General features: G+C 41.8%; 1 protein-coding gene and 1 long non-coding RNA gene across 6 annotated transcripts in view; both read left to right on the forward strand.

The window, feature by feature from the left end:
- Positions 1 to 85: 85 nt before the first annotated feature.
- Positions 86 to 6,023, forward strand: LOC127910589 (uncharacterized). 5 transcript variants are annotated; one of them, XR_008075378.1, is made up of 3 exons: positions 86 to 247; positions 290 to 877; positions 1,045 to 6,023. It is a non-coding gene; the product is annotated as an uncharacterized LOC127910589 (long non-coding RNA). The 5 variants fall into 5 exon arrangements; XR_008075381.1 differs by having other exon boundaries at positions 91 to 247; positions 374 to 877; XR_008075382.1 differs by having other exon boundaries at positions 91 to 205; positions 332 to 877.
- Positions 6,024 to 8,946: 2,923 nt separating this feature from the next.
- Positions 8,947 to 18,472, forward strand: part of LOC118400826 (zinc finger protein 536-like) — a 44,029-nt gene continuing 34,503 nt past the window's right edge. The window contains exon 1 of the mRNA XM_035797818.1: positions 8,947 to 9,013. Within this exon, the coding sequence (XP_035653711.1) occupies positions 8,947 to 9,013 (67 nt within the window). The remainder of the gene's footprint in view (positions 9,014 to 18,472) is intronic.

Here is an 18,472-nt window from a genome sequence, read left to right on the forward strand (position 1 = left end):
CTGAGTGTCAGGGTGGTGATTCTACATGTAGAATTGTGGGGAAATTAACAAGATGACGGCTGATGTTCTTTGGTCAGAGGTGATAGGATGGCTGCCCACTGCTGACGTTCTTTGGTCAGAGGTGATAGGATGGCTGCCCACTGCTGATGTTCTTTGGTCAGAGGTGATAGGATAGCTGCCCACTGCTGATGTTCTTTGGTCAGAGGTGATAGGATGGCTGCCCACTGCTGATGTTCTTTGGTCAGAGGTGATAGGATAGCTGCCCACTGCTGATGTTCTTTGGTCAGAGTTGATAGGATAGCTGCCCACTGCTGATGTTCTTTGGTCAGAGGTGATAGGATAGCTGCCCACTGCTGATGTTCTTTGGTCAGAGGTGATAGGATGGCTGCCCACTGCTGATGTTCTTTGGTCAGAGGTGATAGGATGGCTGCCCACTGCTGATGTTCTTTGGTCAGAGGTGATAGGATAGCTGCCCACTGCTGATGTTCTTTGGTCAGAGGTGATAGGATAGCTGCCCACTGCTGATGTTCTTTGGTCAGAGGTGATAGGATAGCTGCCCACTGCTGATGTTCTTTGGTCAGAGGTGATAGGATAGCTGCCCACTGCTGATGTTCTTTGGTCAGAGGTGATAGGATGGCTGCCCACTGCTGATGTTCTTTGGTCAGAGGTGATAGGATAGCTGCCCACTGCTGATGTTCTTTGGTCAGAGGTGATAGGATGGCTGCCCACTGCTGATGTTCTTTGGTCAGAGGTGATAGGATGGCTGCCCACTGCTGATGTTCTTTGGTCAGAGGTGATAGGATGGCTGCCCACTGCTGATGTTCTTTGGTCAGAGGTGATAGGATAGCTGCCCACTGCTGATGTTCTTTGGTCAGAGGTGATAGGATAGCTGCCCACTGCTGATGTTCTTTGGTCAGAGGTGATAGGATGGCTGCCCACTGCTGATGTTCTTTGATCAGAGTTGATAGGATAGCTTCCACTGCTGATGTTCTTTGGTCAGAGGTGATAGGATAACTGCCCACTGCTGATGTTCTTTGGTCAGAGGTGATAGGATGGCTGCCCACTGCTGATGTTCTTTGATCAGAGGTGATAGGATGGCTGCCCACTGCTGATGTTCTTTGATCAGAGGTGATAGGATGGCTGCCCACTGCTGATGTTCTTTGGTCAGAGGTGATAGGATAGCTGCCCACTGCTGATGTTCTTTGATCAGAGGTGATAGGATGGCTGCCCACTGTTGATGTTCGTGTTGGTCTTTATTGTCCATAACAGGTATGCCACATATACAGTACATTACCAAAAGTATGTGGGCACCGGCTCGTCAAACATCGCATTCCGAAATCATGGGCATTAATAAGGAGTTGGTACCCCCTTTGCTGCTATAACAGCCTCCAGTCTTCTGGGATTTTTCTGCAGTGACTTGCTGGGCAATGATGTTGGGCGGTTAGGCCTTGTAGTTGGTGATCCAATTCATCCTAAAGATGTCCGATGGGGCTGAGGTCAGGGCACTGTGCAGTTCTTCCACACCGATCTCAACAAACCATTTCTGTGTGGACCTTGCTTTGTGCACAGGGGCATTGCCATGCTGAAACAGTAAAGGGCCTTCCCCAAACTGTTGCCACAAAGTTGGAAGCACAGAATCATACCGTTAAGATTTCCATTCACTGGAAATAAGGGGTCTAGCCCGAACCATGAAAAACCAGACCATTATTCCTCCTCCACCAAACTTCACAGTTGGCACTATGCATTCGAGCAGGTAGCGTTCTCCTTGCATTCACCAAACCTAGATTAGTCCGTTCGACTGCTAGATGGTGAAGTGTGATTCATCACGACAGAGAATGTTTCCACTGCTCCAGTGTCCAATGGCTGCAAGCTTTACACCACTCCAGCCGACGCTTGGCATTGCGCATGGGGATGGAAACCCTTGACATTTCCACTTCACAAACAACATTTACAGTTGACTGGGGCAGCTCTAGCATGGCAGAAATTTAACTTGTTGGAAAGGTGGCATCCTATGACGGTGCCACGTTGAAAGTCACTGAGCTCTTCAGTAAGGCCAGTCTCTTTCCAATGTTTGACTATGGAGTTTGCGTGGCTGTGTGCTAGATATTTACACACTTGTCGGAAACGGGTGTGGCTGAAATGGCCAAATCCACTCATTTGAAGGCTGATCCACATACTTTTGTATATTTAGTGTATCTTGAAAATGTAAAAACACAAGGACCAACAGTGGATCATCTCTTTTATGTACATTTATTTTATGGCCATTTGTAAAAAAGTCACAAAATAAATTGTGCAGTCTGGTATGCTTAATATAAGGAATGTGAAATAATTTATACTTTTGATACTTAAGTATATTTTAGCAATGACATTTACTTTTGATACTTGAGTATATTTAAATCCAAATGCTTGCTTTACTTTAACTAAAGTAGTATTTTACTGGGTGACTTTTACTTGAGTAATTTTCTAATAAGGTACTGTATCTGTACTTTTACTCAAGTATGACAATTGGGTACTTTTCCCACCACTGAACAAGTCAGCGACATTGGGGAGTTTTCGGGCATGAACTGCTCGTTTCAGGTCCTGCCATAACATCTCAATCGGGCTGAAGTCTGGACTTTGACTAGGCCATTCCAAACCTTGTTGCTTTTCAGCCATTCTGATGTCTTGATTGTGTGTTTTGGATCATTGTCTTGTTGCATGACCCAGTTGTGCATCGACTTCAGCTCACGGATGGATGGCCTGAAATGTTCCATTAGAATTATCTGATACAGAGCAGAATTCATGGTTCCTTCAATGATGACAAGTCGTTTAGGTCCTGAGGCAGCAAAGCATCCCCCAACCATCACACTACCACCACCATACTTTACTGTTGTTTTGAGGTTCTTACAGTGCAGTGTTTGGTTTTCGCAGACATAACGGGGCCCATGTTGTCCAAAAAGTTAGTTTTGACTCATCTGTCCATAGAACATTCTTCCGGGAATCTTGACGATCATCCAGGTGCTTTTTGGCAAACTCTATAGTCGACTATTTGGACGACATGGGTCCGGTTATGTCTGTCGCAAACACGGCATTCCACAGTAAGAACGTCATGCCGGCGTTCAAGAATGTTGGTGGTAGGCCTCCCGGGTGGCGCTGTACTGCAGCTCCAGCTGTGCCATCAGAGTCCCTGGGTTCGCGCCCAGGCTCTGTCGTAACCGGCCGCGACCGGGAGGTCCGTGGGGCGACACACAATTGGCCTAGCGTCGCCCGGGTTAGGGAGGGCTTGGTCGGTAGGGGTGTCCTTGTCTCATCGAGCACCAGCGACTCCTGTGGCGGGCTGGGCGCAGTGTGCGCTAGCCAAGGTGGCCAGGTGCACGGTGTTTCCTCTGGCGCATTGGTGCGGCTGGCTTCCGGGTTGGATGCGCACTGTGTTAAGAAGCAGTGCGGCTTGGTTGGGTTGTGTATCGGAGGACGCATGACTTTCAACCTTCGTCTCTCCCGAGCCCGTACGGGAGTTGTAGCGATGAGACAAGATAGTAGCTACTACAACAATTGGATACCACAAAATTGGGGAGAAAAAGGGGTAAAATTCAACAACAAAAAAAGAATGTTGTTGGTAGTGTGATGGTGAAATTACGTTTTCACACAGGGGCAATTGGTGTTGCATAATTTTTTTAAAATTCAATAAGTATCAACAATTCATGTTATTTGTTCACTCTTTATCTAATATTAGGTTTTGGTTGAAGATCTGATAACATTCAGTGTACATTTTTTTTTCTGCAGAAATAGATCAAATCAGAAGGTATATACTTTTCACGGCAGTGTATCACTTTCTGCTTGCTAAGTGGTGAGAGTGCAGGGTTTGATAAGCAGCTTTTAAACTGAACTGGTCCTGAGGTGATCCTCTCACCACCAGGATTAGGGCTGCAGTATGAAAACCCAATCCAGGTAGCATGAGACAAATTAGACACAGATCATTGAACTTAAAAAGCTCATCTTTGAAGGTAGATGTTGGACCATGTACTTAACAGTTCAAATAGATCTAAGGAACATGTTCATCTGAAACACAACAGTGAGATCTACATTGCAGGGTTTAAACAGGATTTAAGAGTTAGGTTATTTACGATCTCCTTGCAGAGACAAGCAGGTATTGTTGACCAGACAGTTGCTCAGAAAAGAGGCTCATGCTCCTAGCTACAAATGGGGCATTAGACTGTTCCTTGCTGTACACCTGGACCGGTTTCATGGGCCCAGATAAAGCCTACTCCTGTATTTCAAACCATGTTCCATAGAGAATCACTGCTTGGTCTATGAAACATCCCCTGAAGTGTTACATGAATCTGTGTCTATATAATGTAAGTACATGTTCTTGCATCTATTTAATATTTCAGCAATCTGGGGTCATATAGTTAATTTGAATGAAAGTCAGACCTCTGTAAATGGTGTCAAAGTGCACCAGTGGCTAACATCAGCACAGTACTTTGAGGCTATACATTTCATCTAAGTAGAATGCACAAGGATGTGTGCACAATAGGGGCTTTTTTTGTGTGTGGTTATTGTATAGATAAATTCCATCTCTCTCTTAGAAAATAATCCACTGGGAAGGTCATTGGGATGGCAGGAGTGTGATGGATGTTAGAAGCACCCAATTAAGCTTTCTGAAAAGAAGCCTATGAGCACTCTAAGCACTAACTGTAAAAACAGCTGAATCACAAGTCAGAGGTAACCTGCATTATTCATTATGTTTTACAAAGGGTCAGAGTGGCTAAAATCCTCATTATAAATATTTTGAGAAGACGATCGGAGGTCACAGGGCTACTTTTTCGATGTTGACACAGTCCATGGGTTTAAGGAGCAAGGCTCAATCAAACATTTTACATACACACACACACACAGAGAGATCTGGAAAGATTAAGATGATAAGGAGGTGGGCCATGGCAAAGTCATACCAAACCCCATCCTGTGTCTGTCACAAACAAGTGGATGCCGAAAATGAACTCTGCCAGGCCTACTAAATGTGACGTTTTTTACGGTGCCAAAATTCACAACAATTAATGTGCATGGTGACAAGGCCTAATTTAAAATAACCCACTAAAATGTGACGTTTTTACAGAGCAAAAAATTACTGAATGTCATGTGCATCCTGATGACTAATTTAAGTGAAACGGGTAGTTGATCATCTTGGAGTGTAAATAACCTATGCATAATTTACGCAGTGCTTGTCAACTACCAGATGGGGGAGTCCACGCCATCTCGAAGTGGTCATATCCCCTCCTTCTCACGGACATTAAACTATAAGCTCATATGCTTCCATACTTCATTTCGAAAGCATGCATGTTTAATAGTTGAAGGATGTTGACGGAGGTCTGATTTTATTATTACTCTTTAGCGCAGGATCACGGAAAAGTCAGATACACAGGCCATCACTTGTCACTGACTGAACTCAAGCTGTCACTTCGAGTCCAATACGCGCTGGAGTCTTACATGCGCTGATCTAAATGCTCAGGTAAGGATTTTTTTTTAAACAATATTCAGTCAAACGTATTTATCATCTCCAGCAACTCTAACTTTCAGCTTATTCGAATGCTGTTTTCTCAGAATTACATGGTTTCTCAGAATAGATTTGTGTGCGTGAATGCATGAGCGCCTTATGGTGAGGTTGGCTGCCCCTGGTAATGCCAAAGTCAGTAGGCTATTAAGTGAAGGGAACTTGGGAAATATAGTCAAAAAGTAAGTATAGGTGGGGTAGTCATATAGTGTAGGATAGTGTATGTATTTCAATGCTTGAATTGACCCCAAATTCATTCATAAGTCATGTCAAATGGACAAAACAGGATTGTGTATGATGGTGGAATAGCAGGTCTTGTGTACTGTGCCTTCAGAAATTATTCACACCCCTGTTTCTTGCACATTTTGTTGAGTTACAGCCTGAATTTAAAATGTATTAAATTTAGATTTTGTGTCACTGATCTACACACAACACCCCATAATATCAATTTGGATTTTGTTTGTAGATTTGTTTTGTATTAATAAAAAATTAAAAGATGAAATGTTTTGAGTGATTAAGTATTCAACCCCTTTTTTATGGCAAGACTCAGGAGTAAAAATGTGCTTAACAAATTAGATAAGTTGCATGAACTCATTCTGTGTTCAATAATAGTGTATAACATGGTTTTTGAATTACTACCCCATCTCTGTACCCCACACATACAATTATCTGTAAGGTCCCCCAATTGAGTAGTGAATTTCAAGCACAGATTCAACCACAAAGACCAGGGAGGTTCTCCAATGCCTTGCAAAGAAGGGAAACGATCATGCATGGTGAAGTTATTAATTAGGCTTTGGATGGTTTATCAATACACCCAGTTACTGCAAAGATACAGGCGTCCTTCCTAACTCAAGTGCCGTAGAGGAAGGAAACTGCTCAATGATTTCCCCATGAGAATAATGGGGATTTTAAAACGGTTACAGAGTTTAATGGTTGTGATATGAGAGAACTGAGAATGGATAAACAACATTGTAGTTACTCTGCAATTATAACCTAAATGACAAAGTGAAAAGAAGGAAGCCTGTACAGAATACAAATATTCCAAAACATGCAACCTGTTTTCAACAAGTCACTTAAGTAATACTGCAAAAAAAGGGGCAAAAAAATTTACTTTTTGTCCTGAATACAAAGCGTTATGCTTGGGGAAAATCCAACACATCACTGGGTACCACTTTTCATATTTTCAAGCATGGTGGTGGCTGCATCATGTTATGGGTATGCTAGTCATCGGCAAGGACGAGGGAGTTTTTTAGGATAAAAATAAATGGAATACAGCTAAGCACAGGTAAAATCTTCTTTCCAACAGACACTGAGAGACAAATTCACCCTTCAGCAAGACAATAACCTGAAACACAAGGCCAAATATACACGGGAATTGCTTACCAAGATGACATTGAATGTTCCTGAGTGGCCTAGTTACAGTTTTGACCGAAATCGTCTGGAAAATCTATGGCAAGACTTGAAAATGGCTTTTAGCAATGATCAACAACCAACTTGACAGAACTCAAGTAATTTTTAAAAGAATACTGGGTAAATATTGTACAATCGAGGTGTGCAAAGTTCTTAGAGACTTACGCCAAAAGACTCAAACTGTAATTGCTTCCTTAGGTGATTCTAACATGTATTGACTCATGGGGGTGAATACTTATCTAATTAATATATATTAGTGTTGTATTTTTCATACATTTAAAAAAAAAGGTAAGAAGGTTCTTCCACTTTGACATTACAGCGTGTATTTTGTGGATAGTTGAAAAGAAATGACAATGAACTCCATTTTAATACTACTTTGTCAAGATGTGTGAACAATGTTTCCTCTAAACTCCTCCCCCGGGACTGTTGCACAGAAGAAATACTAGCCTGCGCAGAGAAGCACGAGAATGAACCACTAAACTTTCTAGTTTCCCTCTACTGTTGGAATTGCCAATATTAGCCACTTTCAATGAAACATACCTAAACAAAGTGAACTATGCAAGACTTAGTATACAAAACTAACTATGCAAGAGATTTTCTTGTAGGCAAATTGCATCGGAGTACGATTCTATTGCATTGACAGGCATGACAGGCAGGTACTCTACAGACCGGTGCAGCATAACCAATCAGAGCTGCAGTATCCCTATATGCAAAAATACCATTGCCATATATGGATCTGTGCCGTTCACTTTGAACTAGACTGTATATACAGCATGAATGGTCGTGAGTAGATGTGCTTGTTTTGAGATCAAAGAGAGTACTGCATGTAGCCACCTGTGCACATTTGTTCATATCCTTTGCTAGTTAGTGAGTTATTAACCCAGTTATAGCTAATTTCTAGTCTGCAATGGGGGTGTGGTTGCTTCCCACAAGAGCATATACATTTCTAGACATCTTTGAAAACCAAGTCAGGTAAATAACTTTTTTTCTGTCTTAAAGGGGCAGTGTTGTTTTTTGAGATGGTCTTGATTAATTAAGCGAAGTAGCCAATAGGCAGAGGGTAGCACAATTTGTCTGATTCTCTGTAGTAATGGTATGGGAATAATAATTATCTTTATTTTGTAGTAGTTTCTTGCATCAAACAACACATTTTCAGTCTCCTTGTCTGATGGACAAGTGGATAAACAGGTTAATGTCAAGCCCTGCATATTTTTTTCCAAAAGTCTCACGGAATGTAGGCCTACATTGAACACCACACTGTAGCTGCTACTTTAGGCTGAATGACAAAACAGCTATTTTCATGTTAAAATATTTTGGGATGCATTTTCTGCATTGTTTTTGATGGTAGGCACTCTGACAGGCCTACATCATTATCCAATAGCCACAGCAGCCTACTTGACCACTGTTATAACTAACTTAGAAGTTGCACAGAATTTTCACAAGGTTCAAGTTTGCGCTCAGCAGACCTGACATTTGCTCAGTGCCAACATTTTTTTTATGGAACATTGGCTGGGAATACTTTTTAAAGGACTGTATGTCAAAATATACCGTGTGTGGCTGATCGTTGATTCCTAATTAGACTCGCGGGTTAATTCTTCTTTTCTTTCTCTCTTTTCAATGAAAAGGACAATGTGTTGTGGTGTAATGACAGTCCACTGTGATCTTCTCATCATAGATAATCTGTTGCAGTCTACACTTGTTTTAATGCAACACATATCAAGTCATCCACCGTGGTAATTGGGTTGAGGTCTGTTGGACGTACAGATGTTTTATTATTGTCAGACTTCTCCTTATGTATAATAATGTGTGATGCACAGAGGTTGTGAGTGGGTGCAGTGAATGCTCTGATAATAGAGAATCTCTAGTCTAATATCTATCACTGTCACCTAGATAGAGAGGTGCTGTTGAAATACCCCTTAGCCCTTACCTACACTCCCCCCTCTCATCTGCAAATGCTTGCCTTTGAAGCCATGATGCCCCATCTGTCATATGTGAGCTAAGAGTCCATAATGCTCTGTTCCTCTCCAATGCAGAGTTCTCCTCTCACAGGCTCCAAGGGGACAGGAGGAGGAGCAGGTGGGTTGCAGCCAGTACGATCAATCAGCATTAAATATTCAGCCTTGGAATTTACACATAATTTAACCGCAACCCTCTTTATTAGAAAAGCACAAATGGAAGCTAGTTGATAAATGTGTTTGTTGTTGATGAGAGAATAAGCAAGCTGTGAAATGCAAGGCATGTCTTGATTTGAAAATGTCTCAGAATATCACCTGTTTATTATGATGAAATTGTAGCGTGGGTACCAGAGTTTGGCATGGCAATTCCATGAGAAGTTGGCAAGAAAGCAGAACAGACTGACACCATGGCTAATGGAGTTGTGCTTATGTTAGAATAGCCTTTCTATCATAATGCAAAATACAACACAGAAGTTTTACATTTTTTAATTTGACAAAATATGAGTAAATATGAGTAAAGCAAGAAGGAAAAAATCAGAGTGAGGTTGACTGAAGTTGAAATCAACGTCAAGTCAGGTGCTAGTATCTTATCCTCTTTACTATATTACAAGTGATGTTAGAGTGCAGTACATGGCAAAGATATGCTTAGCAACTTTCTCCCTTGATGGAATCACTTGTTTAAACACCAAGCACATGATTTGAATATCTGTAATCCAAGCTCAGATGAACAGGCCAAATGAATCTCTTGCCACCACGTCAGGTTTTCTCACAAAAGGTCAAAGCTGTTTGCCGTTCGGCTTAAAACACTTTGATAAAAGTGTGAAGCCAAAGTTTTTTGAGGTGTTCGTCTGGATGCTCTTATCCTCGGCAGTACACTGGTCAATCTGGTATCCAGTTAGAGAAGTTCAAAAACCTTCTCAACCCTCCAAACTGTTACTTTTATCTTAGTGAAGTTTCATTTTAATACCTGGCTTATGATTAACAACACTCTTTCAGCATATTGCCTGAAGAAATTGCCAAAGCTCCATGGCCTTAAGTCTGTGAACTATGAGGCAATGGAATGAAAAGCACAGCTCCCTCATACAAGAACACTAAACAGTGAATAATTAATAACCTTGCTCCCAATTCCAGGAAAACAATAGTGTTGTATAGGAAAAGGTGCACTCATTTAACAGAAAAAAATGATCCTGCCAGCTTGAACAAATTGTGGAATGTACAAGATTCCTTTGTTGTTGCGTTTGTTCTTCTCCTTTTCTCTTTACGAGCAGCCATAGTTTTACATTTCAGAAATGAAAGTGTTGATGTGTGTGTGTGTGTGTGTGTGTGTGTGTGTGTGTGTGTGTGTGTGTGTGTGTGTGTGTGTGTGTGCGTGCGTGCGTGCGTGCGTGCGTGTGCGTGTGCATACATGTGTGTGTGCGTGTGCGTGTGCATACATGTGTGTGCGCGCACTTCTTAGATTAATTAGAAATCCATTGAATAACCCACTTTTACCTGATGGCTGCAAGGAGGGACGTTGAGTGGGGAAGTGGTGCAAATATGCAGAAAGCTATTTGGACAGGCGTCCTCTTGGCTGTCAGCTTCGATTAAGAGGCGAGGTGTCATCTCTGTAACACAGCTGAGTGCAGATGGCAGTGAGGAAAAGATGGCTCACTGATTTAAACAATGATTAATGAACAGAGATGGAAAACAAATTGCATTGGACTATTGGAAGCAGGGAATTGTTTTTATGGAAATGTTAATTGTGTCTGCCAGGCCGTTACTGGGCAAGGGGGAGGAGTGGCTGGGTGAGGGCAACAACAGATCCACGGGGATCTGATATGAAGTCTACTACCCTCCCTGCACTGATTATCAGTGTTCCTCGCTCAGTATGCACTGTCAATACCACAAAACTGGCTACAATACTTCCATCTAGATATTGTCGAAAACCAAACAAGGTATTATATGATGAATCCCATGAAGAATAAGTTAGGGTCAATAATAATGGCAGTATAAATGACATCACTGTGACAAAACATCACCTTGACGTTGTTAATATAAGTATAAGCTTTCCTTTGGTACTGCTTATGAATGGTTTATTTATGGGTTATGAATGTGTTATGAAGCTTATGTAGCTTATGTTATGTAGCTAGGTATTCAACTGATGTGCTACTGAGTACTATCTTTACAGTACTGCTCCACTCAGCATTAGCTCTAATAATAAGTGGTTATAAAGGATGACAGAAAGCGCTCTGTTCTATTTGTAATTATTGCAGGCGGTGCAGCTGCAGTACTTAGGGAGATGATGATAATTATTTTGCCAATTTTTTGTGTGGGTGATTATTTAAGAGCATCATCCACTCATCAGAGTAATCAGGGTAGAGTGATTAGTGAAAATCCAACAGCTGCCTCATTAAACTATTGGCTTTATTGGCGACACATAGTGACAGATCTAGCTGCCTCATAGGACCGGGAGAGAAAAACTTCACCTTATGGACTCAAAGGTGACAGGTAGTTTAGACTGGAGATTATGTCCATGAGACCTCTGCATAAAATGAGCCTCACTATTTTTCAATGTACTAAGGTTGACCGAAGACTAAGGGTCATTGTCACAGTGGACTGAAGGCATAGAAAGGATTATGAAATCTGGAATGTGCTGGTTACATCTACTCTACTTATTAACCACAGTGCAATGTGTTTATACTCAACAGTGAATGTGGAGCTTCATAGCTAAATGTGCCGACCACAATCCCTAAAACAACACCAAATGATGTCCTTGGGAAATCAGTGATCGCAGATCTGAATATACCTGCCCGTATATTCAGGTTTTATTGTGATCTTTCTAACGCAGAAATGATCACAATAAAGTGAAATGGAAACTTGTAGTATTGCGTACATGTAGTAATGTAATGCAGCAGGAGGGTACATGTAGTAATGTTTGCTACAATAAAGGCTAATTCTCTGAGCCCAGATGTTCCCTGAGCACAAGCAGCACAACACAAGAGATCCTACTGGGTTGATGAGCTCAATCAGTGAAATGATGAAAAGATGATTTGGTCCCTGTAATTACAGTATGTAAACTACTTAGCCAGGATTGCAAAGGAAGTAATTTTTCTAATTAAGACTGCTACCCATTGTCTAATGGTTGATGTTTTTTTTCTTCTAGGAAAGAGAGAGAGAGAGCAAGGCAGAGAGAGACCATATGAGTCCTTATGATGGGTCTGTGTGCTGTACTGTTGGAAAGAAAGAGCATCATCGAACAAACAGAGCAAGATGGCTGCCAAATGAAGGTTCTATTGAATTACCAGCACACTTAATGTGCCGTGGATTAGCTCCTTTGTTTGTCAGTTTTCTGTCGATGCCATAGCCTTAATGAGATAAGTGGCATTACCGTAGGCCTGCTGTGATTTTGTGATGACTCGGTTAATTACTTTTGCTCTAGTGCTTCTGAGTGTCGCTGCGTAAACTGGAAATGAAGAGTTTCATTCCAAAACGCGGCATATCCATTTTTCAGAAATGTTGGTAAATTAGCTTTTATTGTTTAAAGAAATTAGGAAAGAGATTGGTGGGTTGTTTCACTATCTAAGCATGACATGTGGTTCAATGACAGACGTGTATTTGTTTAAAATATATCACTTGATGGTTTCATTTCAGAAAAACAAATAATCATGTTTATTTTTGCAAAATGATATATATCTGCCTCACTCTCAGAGAAATACACCACATTACCCAAAGTATGTGGACTCGTCGAACAACTCATTCTGAAATCATGGAGTCCACCCCTTTGCTGCTATAACAGCCTCCACTCTTCTGGGAAGGCTTTCCACTTGATGTTGGAACTTTGCTGAAGGGACTTGCTTCCATTCCGCCATAAGAGCATTAGTGAGGTCGGGCACTGATGTTGGGCGATTAGGCCTGGCTCGCAGTCGGCGTTCCAATTCATCCCAAAGGTGTTCAATGAGGCTGAGGTCAGGGCTCTGTACAGGCCAGTCAAGTTCTTCCACACAGATCTCGACAAACCATTGTCATATTGAAACAGGAAAGGGCCTTCCCCAAACTGTTGCCTCTGTTGGAAGCTGTTGGAAGCACAGAATCATCTAGAATGTCATTGTATGCTGTAGCGTTAAGATGTCCCCCCACTAGAACGAAGGGAATTAGCCCGAACCATGAAAAACAGCCACAGACCATTATTCCTCCTCCACCAAACTTTACAGTTGCCACAATGCATTCGGGCAGGTAGCGTTCTCCAGGCATCCGTCAAACCCAGATTCGTCTGTCGGACTACCAGATACTGAAGTGATTCCTCACTCCAGAGAACGCATTTCCACTGCTCCAGAGTCCAATGGCGGCGAGCTTTACACTACTACAGGCGACGCTTGGCATTGCGCATGGTGATCTTTTGGGTGCGACTGCTTGGCCATGGAAACCCATTTCATGAAGATCCCGACGAACAGTTATTGTGCTGATGTTGCTTCCAGAGGCAGTTTGGAACTCGGTAGTGAGTGTTACAACCAAGGACAGACTATTTTTATGCACTATGCGCTTCAGCACTCAGCGGCCCTGTTCTGTGAACCTGTGTGGCCTACCACTTCATGGCTGAGCCATTGTTGCTCCTAGACATTTCCACTTCACAATACCAGCACTTACATTTGGCAGCTCTAGCAGGGCAGAAATTTGACAAAATGACTTGTTGGAATGGTGGCATCTTATGATGGTGCCATGTTGAAAGTCACTGAGCTCTTCAGTTGCCATTATACTGCCAGTGTTTGTCTATGGAGATCGCATGGCTGTGTGCTCGATTTTATACACCTGTCAGCAACATGTGTGGCTGAATTTTTTTTCCCCACAAATTTTAATATATGGTGTTTATATAGTGTGGGTAGTCCTGCTAGGTTTTACACCTACAAAAGTTGCATAATAACAAATGTCTTTATAAATAACTGTGCAAATGATACATTTATCAATATTTATGAGATATGAGATCTGTACGTAAAACATTTACATTTTAAATGTTAGTCATTGATCAGATGCTCTTATCCAGAGTGACTTACAGTAAGTGCTTTCATCTTTAGATAGCTAGGTAAGACAACCACATATTACAGTCACATATATAGGATAAGAACATACATAGAGTTTTGCAAAAAAAACTAGTTTCATACACATCTCAAATCTATTAATTAAAAATCGGAGAACAATTATATTTTACACACATATAAGCAATCATTTCTGATGAAAAGGCACAAATGTGAAAAAAAATTGGTGGATATAGTAATTAGGAAATATAGTCTTCAAATATACGTTTCCTTCTTGGGGAAAGGGGATATGCATTCAACTGAAATGTGTCTTCCACATTTAACCCAACCCCTCTGAGAGGTGTGGGGGGGTGGGGGGGGGGGGCTGCCATAATCGACATCCATGTCTTCAGTGGGTTAACTGCCTTACTCAGGGGCAGAACAACAGATTTTTACATTGTCAGCTCGGGGATTCAATCAAGCAACCTTTTGGTTACTGGCCCAACGCTCTAACCACTCTAGGCTACCTGCTGCCCGGGTCTTATGGTGCTCTGTAGTATGTATCACAACAGATCACAAATCACTGCCAAGTAAGACATAATTATAGTAAATCAGAACGTTTAAAGTATAACATAAGGTACTGACTCAGGGCCGTGCACGGATCTTTCAGGGAGCAGGAACTCAGAAGGAAAAAAGGGCACCCAGCATCATGTTGGTGAACATGAAGGATTTGGCCGTGTTCTGGAGCTATGCTATTCTGAGCTGTGTTAGAGATGGTTGGAGAGGGCTGTTCCCCTGCAGAGTCTAACCATCTGAAGAGGACGACCCCATGCAGATACACACTGATCCACTGCTCAGGTGAAAGACATCCCCTCCCTGTCTGTCTCAGTGTTAACACTTCCTGTAATTTGAGCTAGAGCTTTGTTTTTGTCCAGAATGAACAGTTGGTCTGTGCAAACAAGGGCAACTGTTTACATGTTAGTGATTTGATATCACTGTGTGTTTGTCACTGTGTGTGTGTGTTTCCTGATGGTGCTGTTTACACATGCCTTATGTGTGCATACATTGAGTAAAAGCCATGTTAAACAGGCCTTTGTGAACGTACTGTATGTGTACCTCAAATTACACAGTGTGAAGACAGATCACCATGATCCTTGTCTCATTGTCTTGCATTGTTGTGAATGAAGGCATTTCCCTTTGCCTCCTTTGTTTGACATATCGTTTACTAGAATAGGCTGTCTAATTTGGATATTTCCCAAAAGACTGGTGAAGATACTGCATGCACAACAAGCGTATACGAGTCTTCTCTATTACTCACGTGCTCTTTCTGTGTGCTGTAGTGGTGCAGTAATGAATGGGCCTGGTTAGGCCATTTTGTCTCAGTCAGGGTTTTTGGGGGCCTACAGTGAAGCTCCTATAGGGTTTCATTAATCCCCCTGTCAGAAGAGCTGTGAGTATCTTCTGTCTCGGGCTAAGCCATGGTGGTCAGCTGTAGGCCTATCCTCTGCTTTAGTAAAGGGTCTTTATCCACAGTTTGACAATCCACAGGCTGGGTGGGGTGGATAGGCACAATGGATAAGCAGGGTGCCTACACGTACTTAGATTTTTCAAATGTCGATTTTTATACATGAGCTACATTTTTTTGGCAATGAGTCATTCTTATGAGTCCTTTGTATCTCCATAGAAGTTTTAAATCAGACGTTTATGTGAAAAGTTTGACAACATGTCTTCTTTCATGGTCATGATGACACAAGGCTAAGCCAAAGAGTCTGGGTTATTCAGTCCAAGTGGGCCAACTATTGTGACTGCTGTTTATGTTCCTCTTTTTTCATGTAATAAAGTGTAGGTCACAACATTACTTTGGTACTATGTTGTTATAGGACTTGGCTTATGTTGCTGTTTGTTGTTAATTGAAAGAAATTGCAGGCTAGGCCAACACGGTATTCTTTTTCCACATTTGAAAAGGTGCAACATTGCATCATAAACCATACCCCTACTTGAAATTAGAACATGCACTTGTTTGCACTTGATTTTACATTTGTCCAATGAGAATCTGTCCAATGCTTTTAGAACAGTGGTCCCCAAACTTGTTATAGTCCCGTACACCTTCAAACATTCAACCTCCAGCTGTGTACCCCCTCTAGCACCAGGGTCAGCGCACTCTCAAATTTAGTTTTTTGCCATCATTGTAAGCCTGCCACACACACACACTATACGATAAATTTATTAAAAATAAGAATGAGTGTGAGTTTTTGTCACAACCAGGCCCGTGGGAAGTGACAAAGAGCTCTTATAGGACGGACCAGGGCACAAATAATAATATAATAATAATCAGTAATTTTGCTCTTTATTTAGATACATATAAAACCTTATTTGTTCATCAAAAATTGTGAATAACTCACCACATGTTAATGAGAAGGGTATGCTTGAAAGGATGAACAAAAGGATGTACTCTGCAATTTTGGGTTGCATTAGAGAGAGTCTCAGTCTTAAATAATTTTCCACACACAGTCTGTGTCTGTATTTAGGTTTCATGCTAGTGAGGGCCGAGAATCCACTCTCACATAGATACGTGGTTGCAAAGGGCATCAGTGTCTTAACAGTGCGATTTGCCAAGGCAGGATACTCTGAGCAGTCCAATCCAGAAATCTGGCAGTGGCTTCTGATTAAATTCAATTTTCACAGAACTGCTTGTTGCAATTTCGATGAGTCTCTCTTGTTCAGATATCAGTACGATGACTGGAGGCAGGGCATGAAAGGGATAACGAATCCATTTGTTTGTGTCATCCGGTTCGGGAAAGTACCCGCGTAATTGCGCACCCAACTCACTCAGGTGCTTCGCTATATCACATTTGACAATTGTCCGTCAGATTGAATTAATTTGCACACAAAAAAATCATACAATGATGGAAAGACCTGTGTGTTATCCTTAGTGCAGACAGAGAAGAGCTCCAATTTCTTAATCAATTTTGTTCCGCACATTGAATATAGTTGCGGAGAGTCCCTGTAATCCTAGATTCAGATCATTCAGGCGAGAAAAAACATCACCCAGATAGAAACTCGTCATCATGCAAGCGGTCAGACAAGTGATAATGATGGTCAGTAAAGAAAACTTTAAGCCCGTCTTTCAATAAATAAAACATGTCAATACTTTTCCCCTTGAAAACTAGCGCACTTCTGTATGTTGTAAAAGCGTTACATGGTCGCTGCCCATGTCATTGCATAGTGCAGAAAATACACGTGAGTTCAGGGGCCTTGCTTTAACAAAGTTAACCATTTTCACTGTAGTGACCAAAATGTCTTTCAAGCTGTCAGGCATTCCTTTGGCAGCAAGAGCCTCTCGGTGGATGCTGCAGTGTACCCAAGTGGCATCGGGAGCAACTGCTTGCACGCGCATTACCACTCCACTATGTCTCCCTGTCATGGCTTTTGCGCCATCGGTACAGATACCAACATGAGTAGCAGCTATGTTTGGCTACATAAGGACGCTAGTGGAGAGTAACGGTTAATGTGATTGAATGTTAACTACTTCACTAGGTTACCTGTATTTGACATTGTGTTGTTATTTTGCTGAACAATAGATGGTTTAATTAGATTTTTGGCAGTAAAACGAGGCTACTCAGGCAGGAAAAAGACTGTTTGAAAATGTGAAAAACATTTTTTTAAATATATTTTTTAATGTGAATCACATTTTTATTAGGGGTACCCCCAACAGCATTGCGCGTACCCTGTGCGTACCCTGTACCCCAGTTTAGGAATACCTGCTCTAGAAGTGTCATTGGTCTATATTAGCAGTTAGTCAATGAGCATACCTAACAATGGATATAAAAAAAAATGCATAACATTAGCATATATACTGAACAAAAATATCAATGAGATATGCAACCATTTAAAAGATTTGAATAAGTTACAGTTAGGACCTAATCTATGGATTTCACATGACTGGGAATACAGATATGCATCTGTTGGTCACAGATACCTTAAAAAAGTAGAGGCGTGGACCAGAAAACCAGTCAGTTTCTGGTGTGACCACCATTTGCATCATGCAGCGCATCACATCTCCTTCGCATAGAGCTGATCAGGCTGTTGATTGTTGGCTGTGGAATGCTGTGCCACTCCTCTTCAATGGCTGTGTGAAATTGCTGGATATTGACAGGAACTGGAACACGCCATCCCAAACATGTTCAATGGGTGACACGTCTAGTGAGTATGCAGGCCATGGAAGAACTGGGACATTTTCAGCTTCCAGGAATTGTGTACAGATCTTTGTGACATGGGCCCGTACATAATCATGCCTAAACATGAGGTGATGGCAGTGGATTAGTGGCACGACAATGGGCCTCAGGATCTCGTCACAGTATCTCTGGGCATTCAAATTGCCATAGATAAAATGTAATTGTGTTCGTTGACCGTAGCTTATGCCTGCCCATACCATAACCCCACTGCCACCATGGGGCATTCTGTTCACAACGTTGACTTCAGCAAACCGCTCGCCCACACAACGCCATACACGTGGTCTGCGGTTGTGAGGCCGGTGGGACGTACAGTACTGTCAAATTCTCTAAAACAACATTGGAGGTGGCTTATGGTAG

This window comes from Oncorhynchus keta, chromosome 22 (assembly GCF_023373465.1).
Source record: "Oncorhynchus keta strain PuntledgeMale-10-30-2019 chromosome 22, Oket_V2, whole genome shotgun sequence".
Lineage (NCBI taxonomy): Eukaryota > Metazoa > Chordata > Actinopteri > Salmoniformes > Salmonidae > Oncorhynchus > Oncorhynchus keta.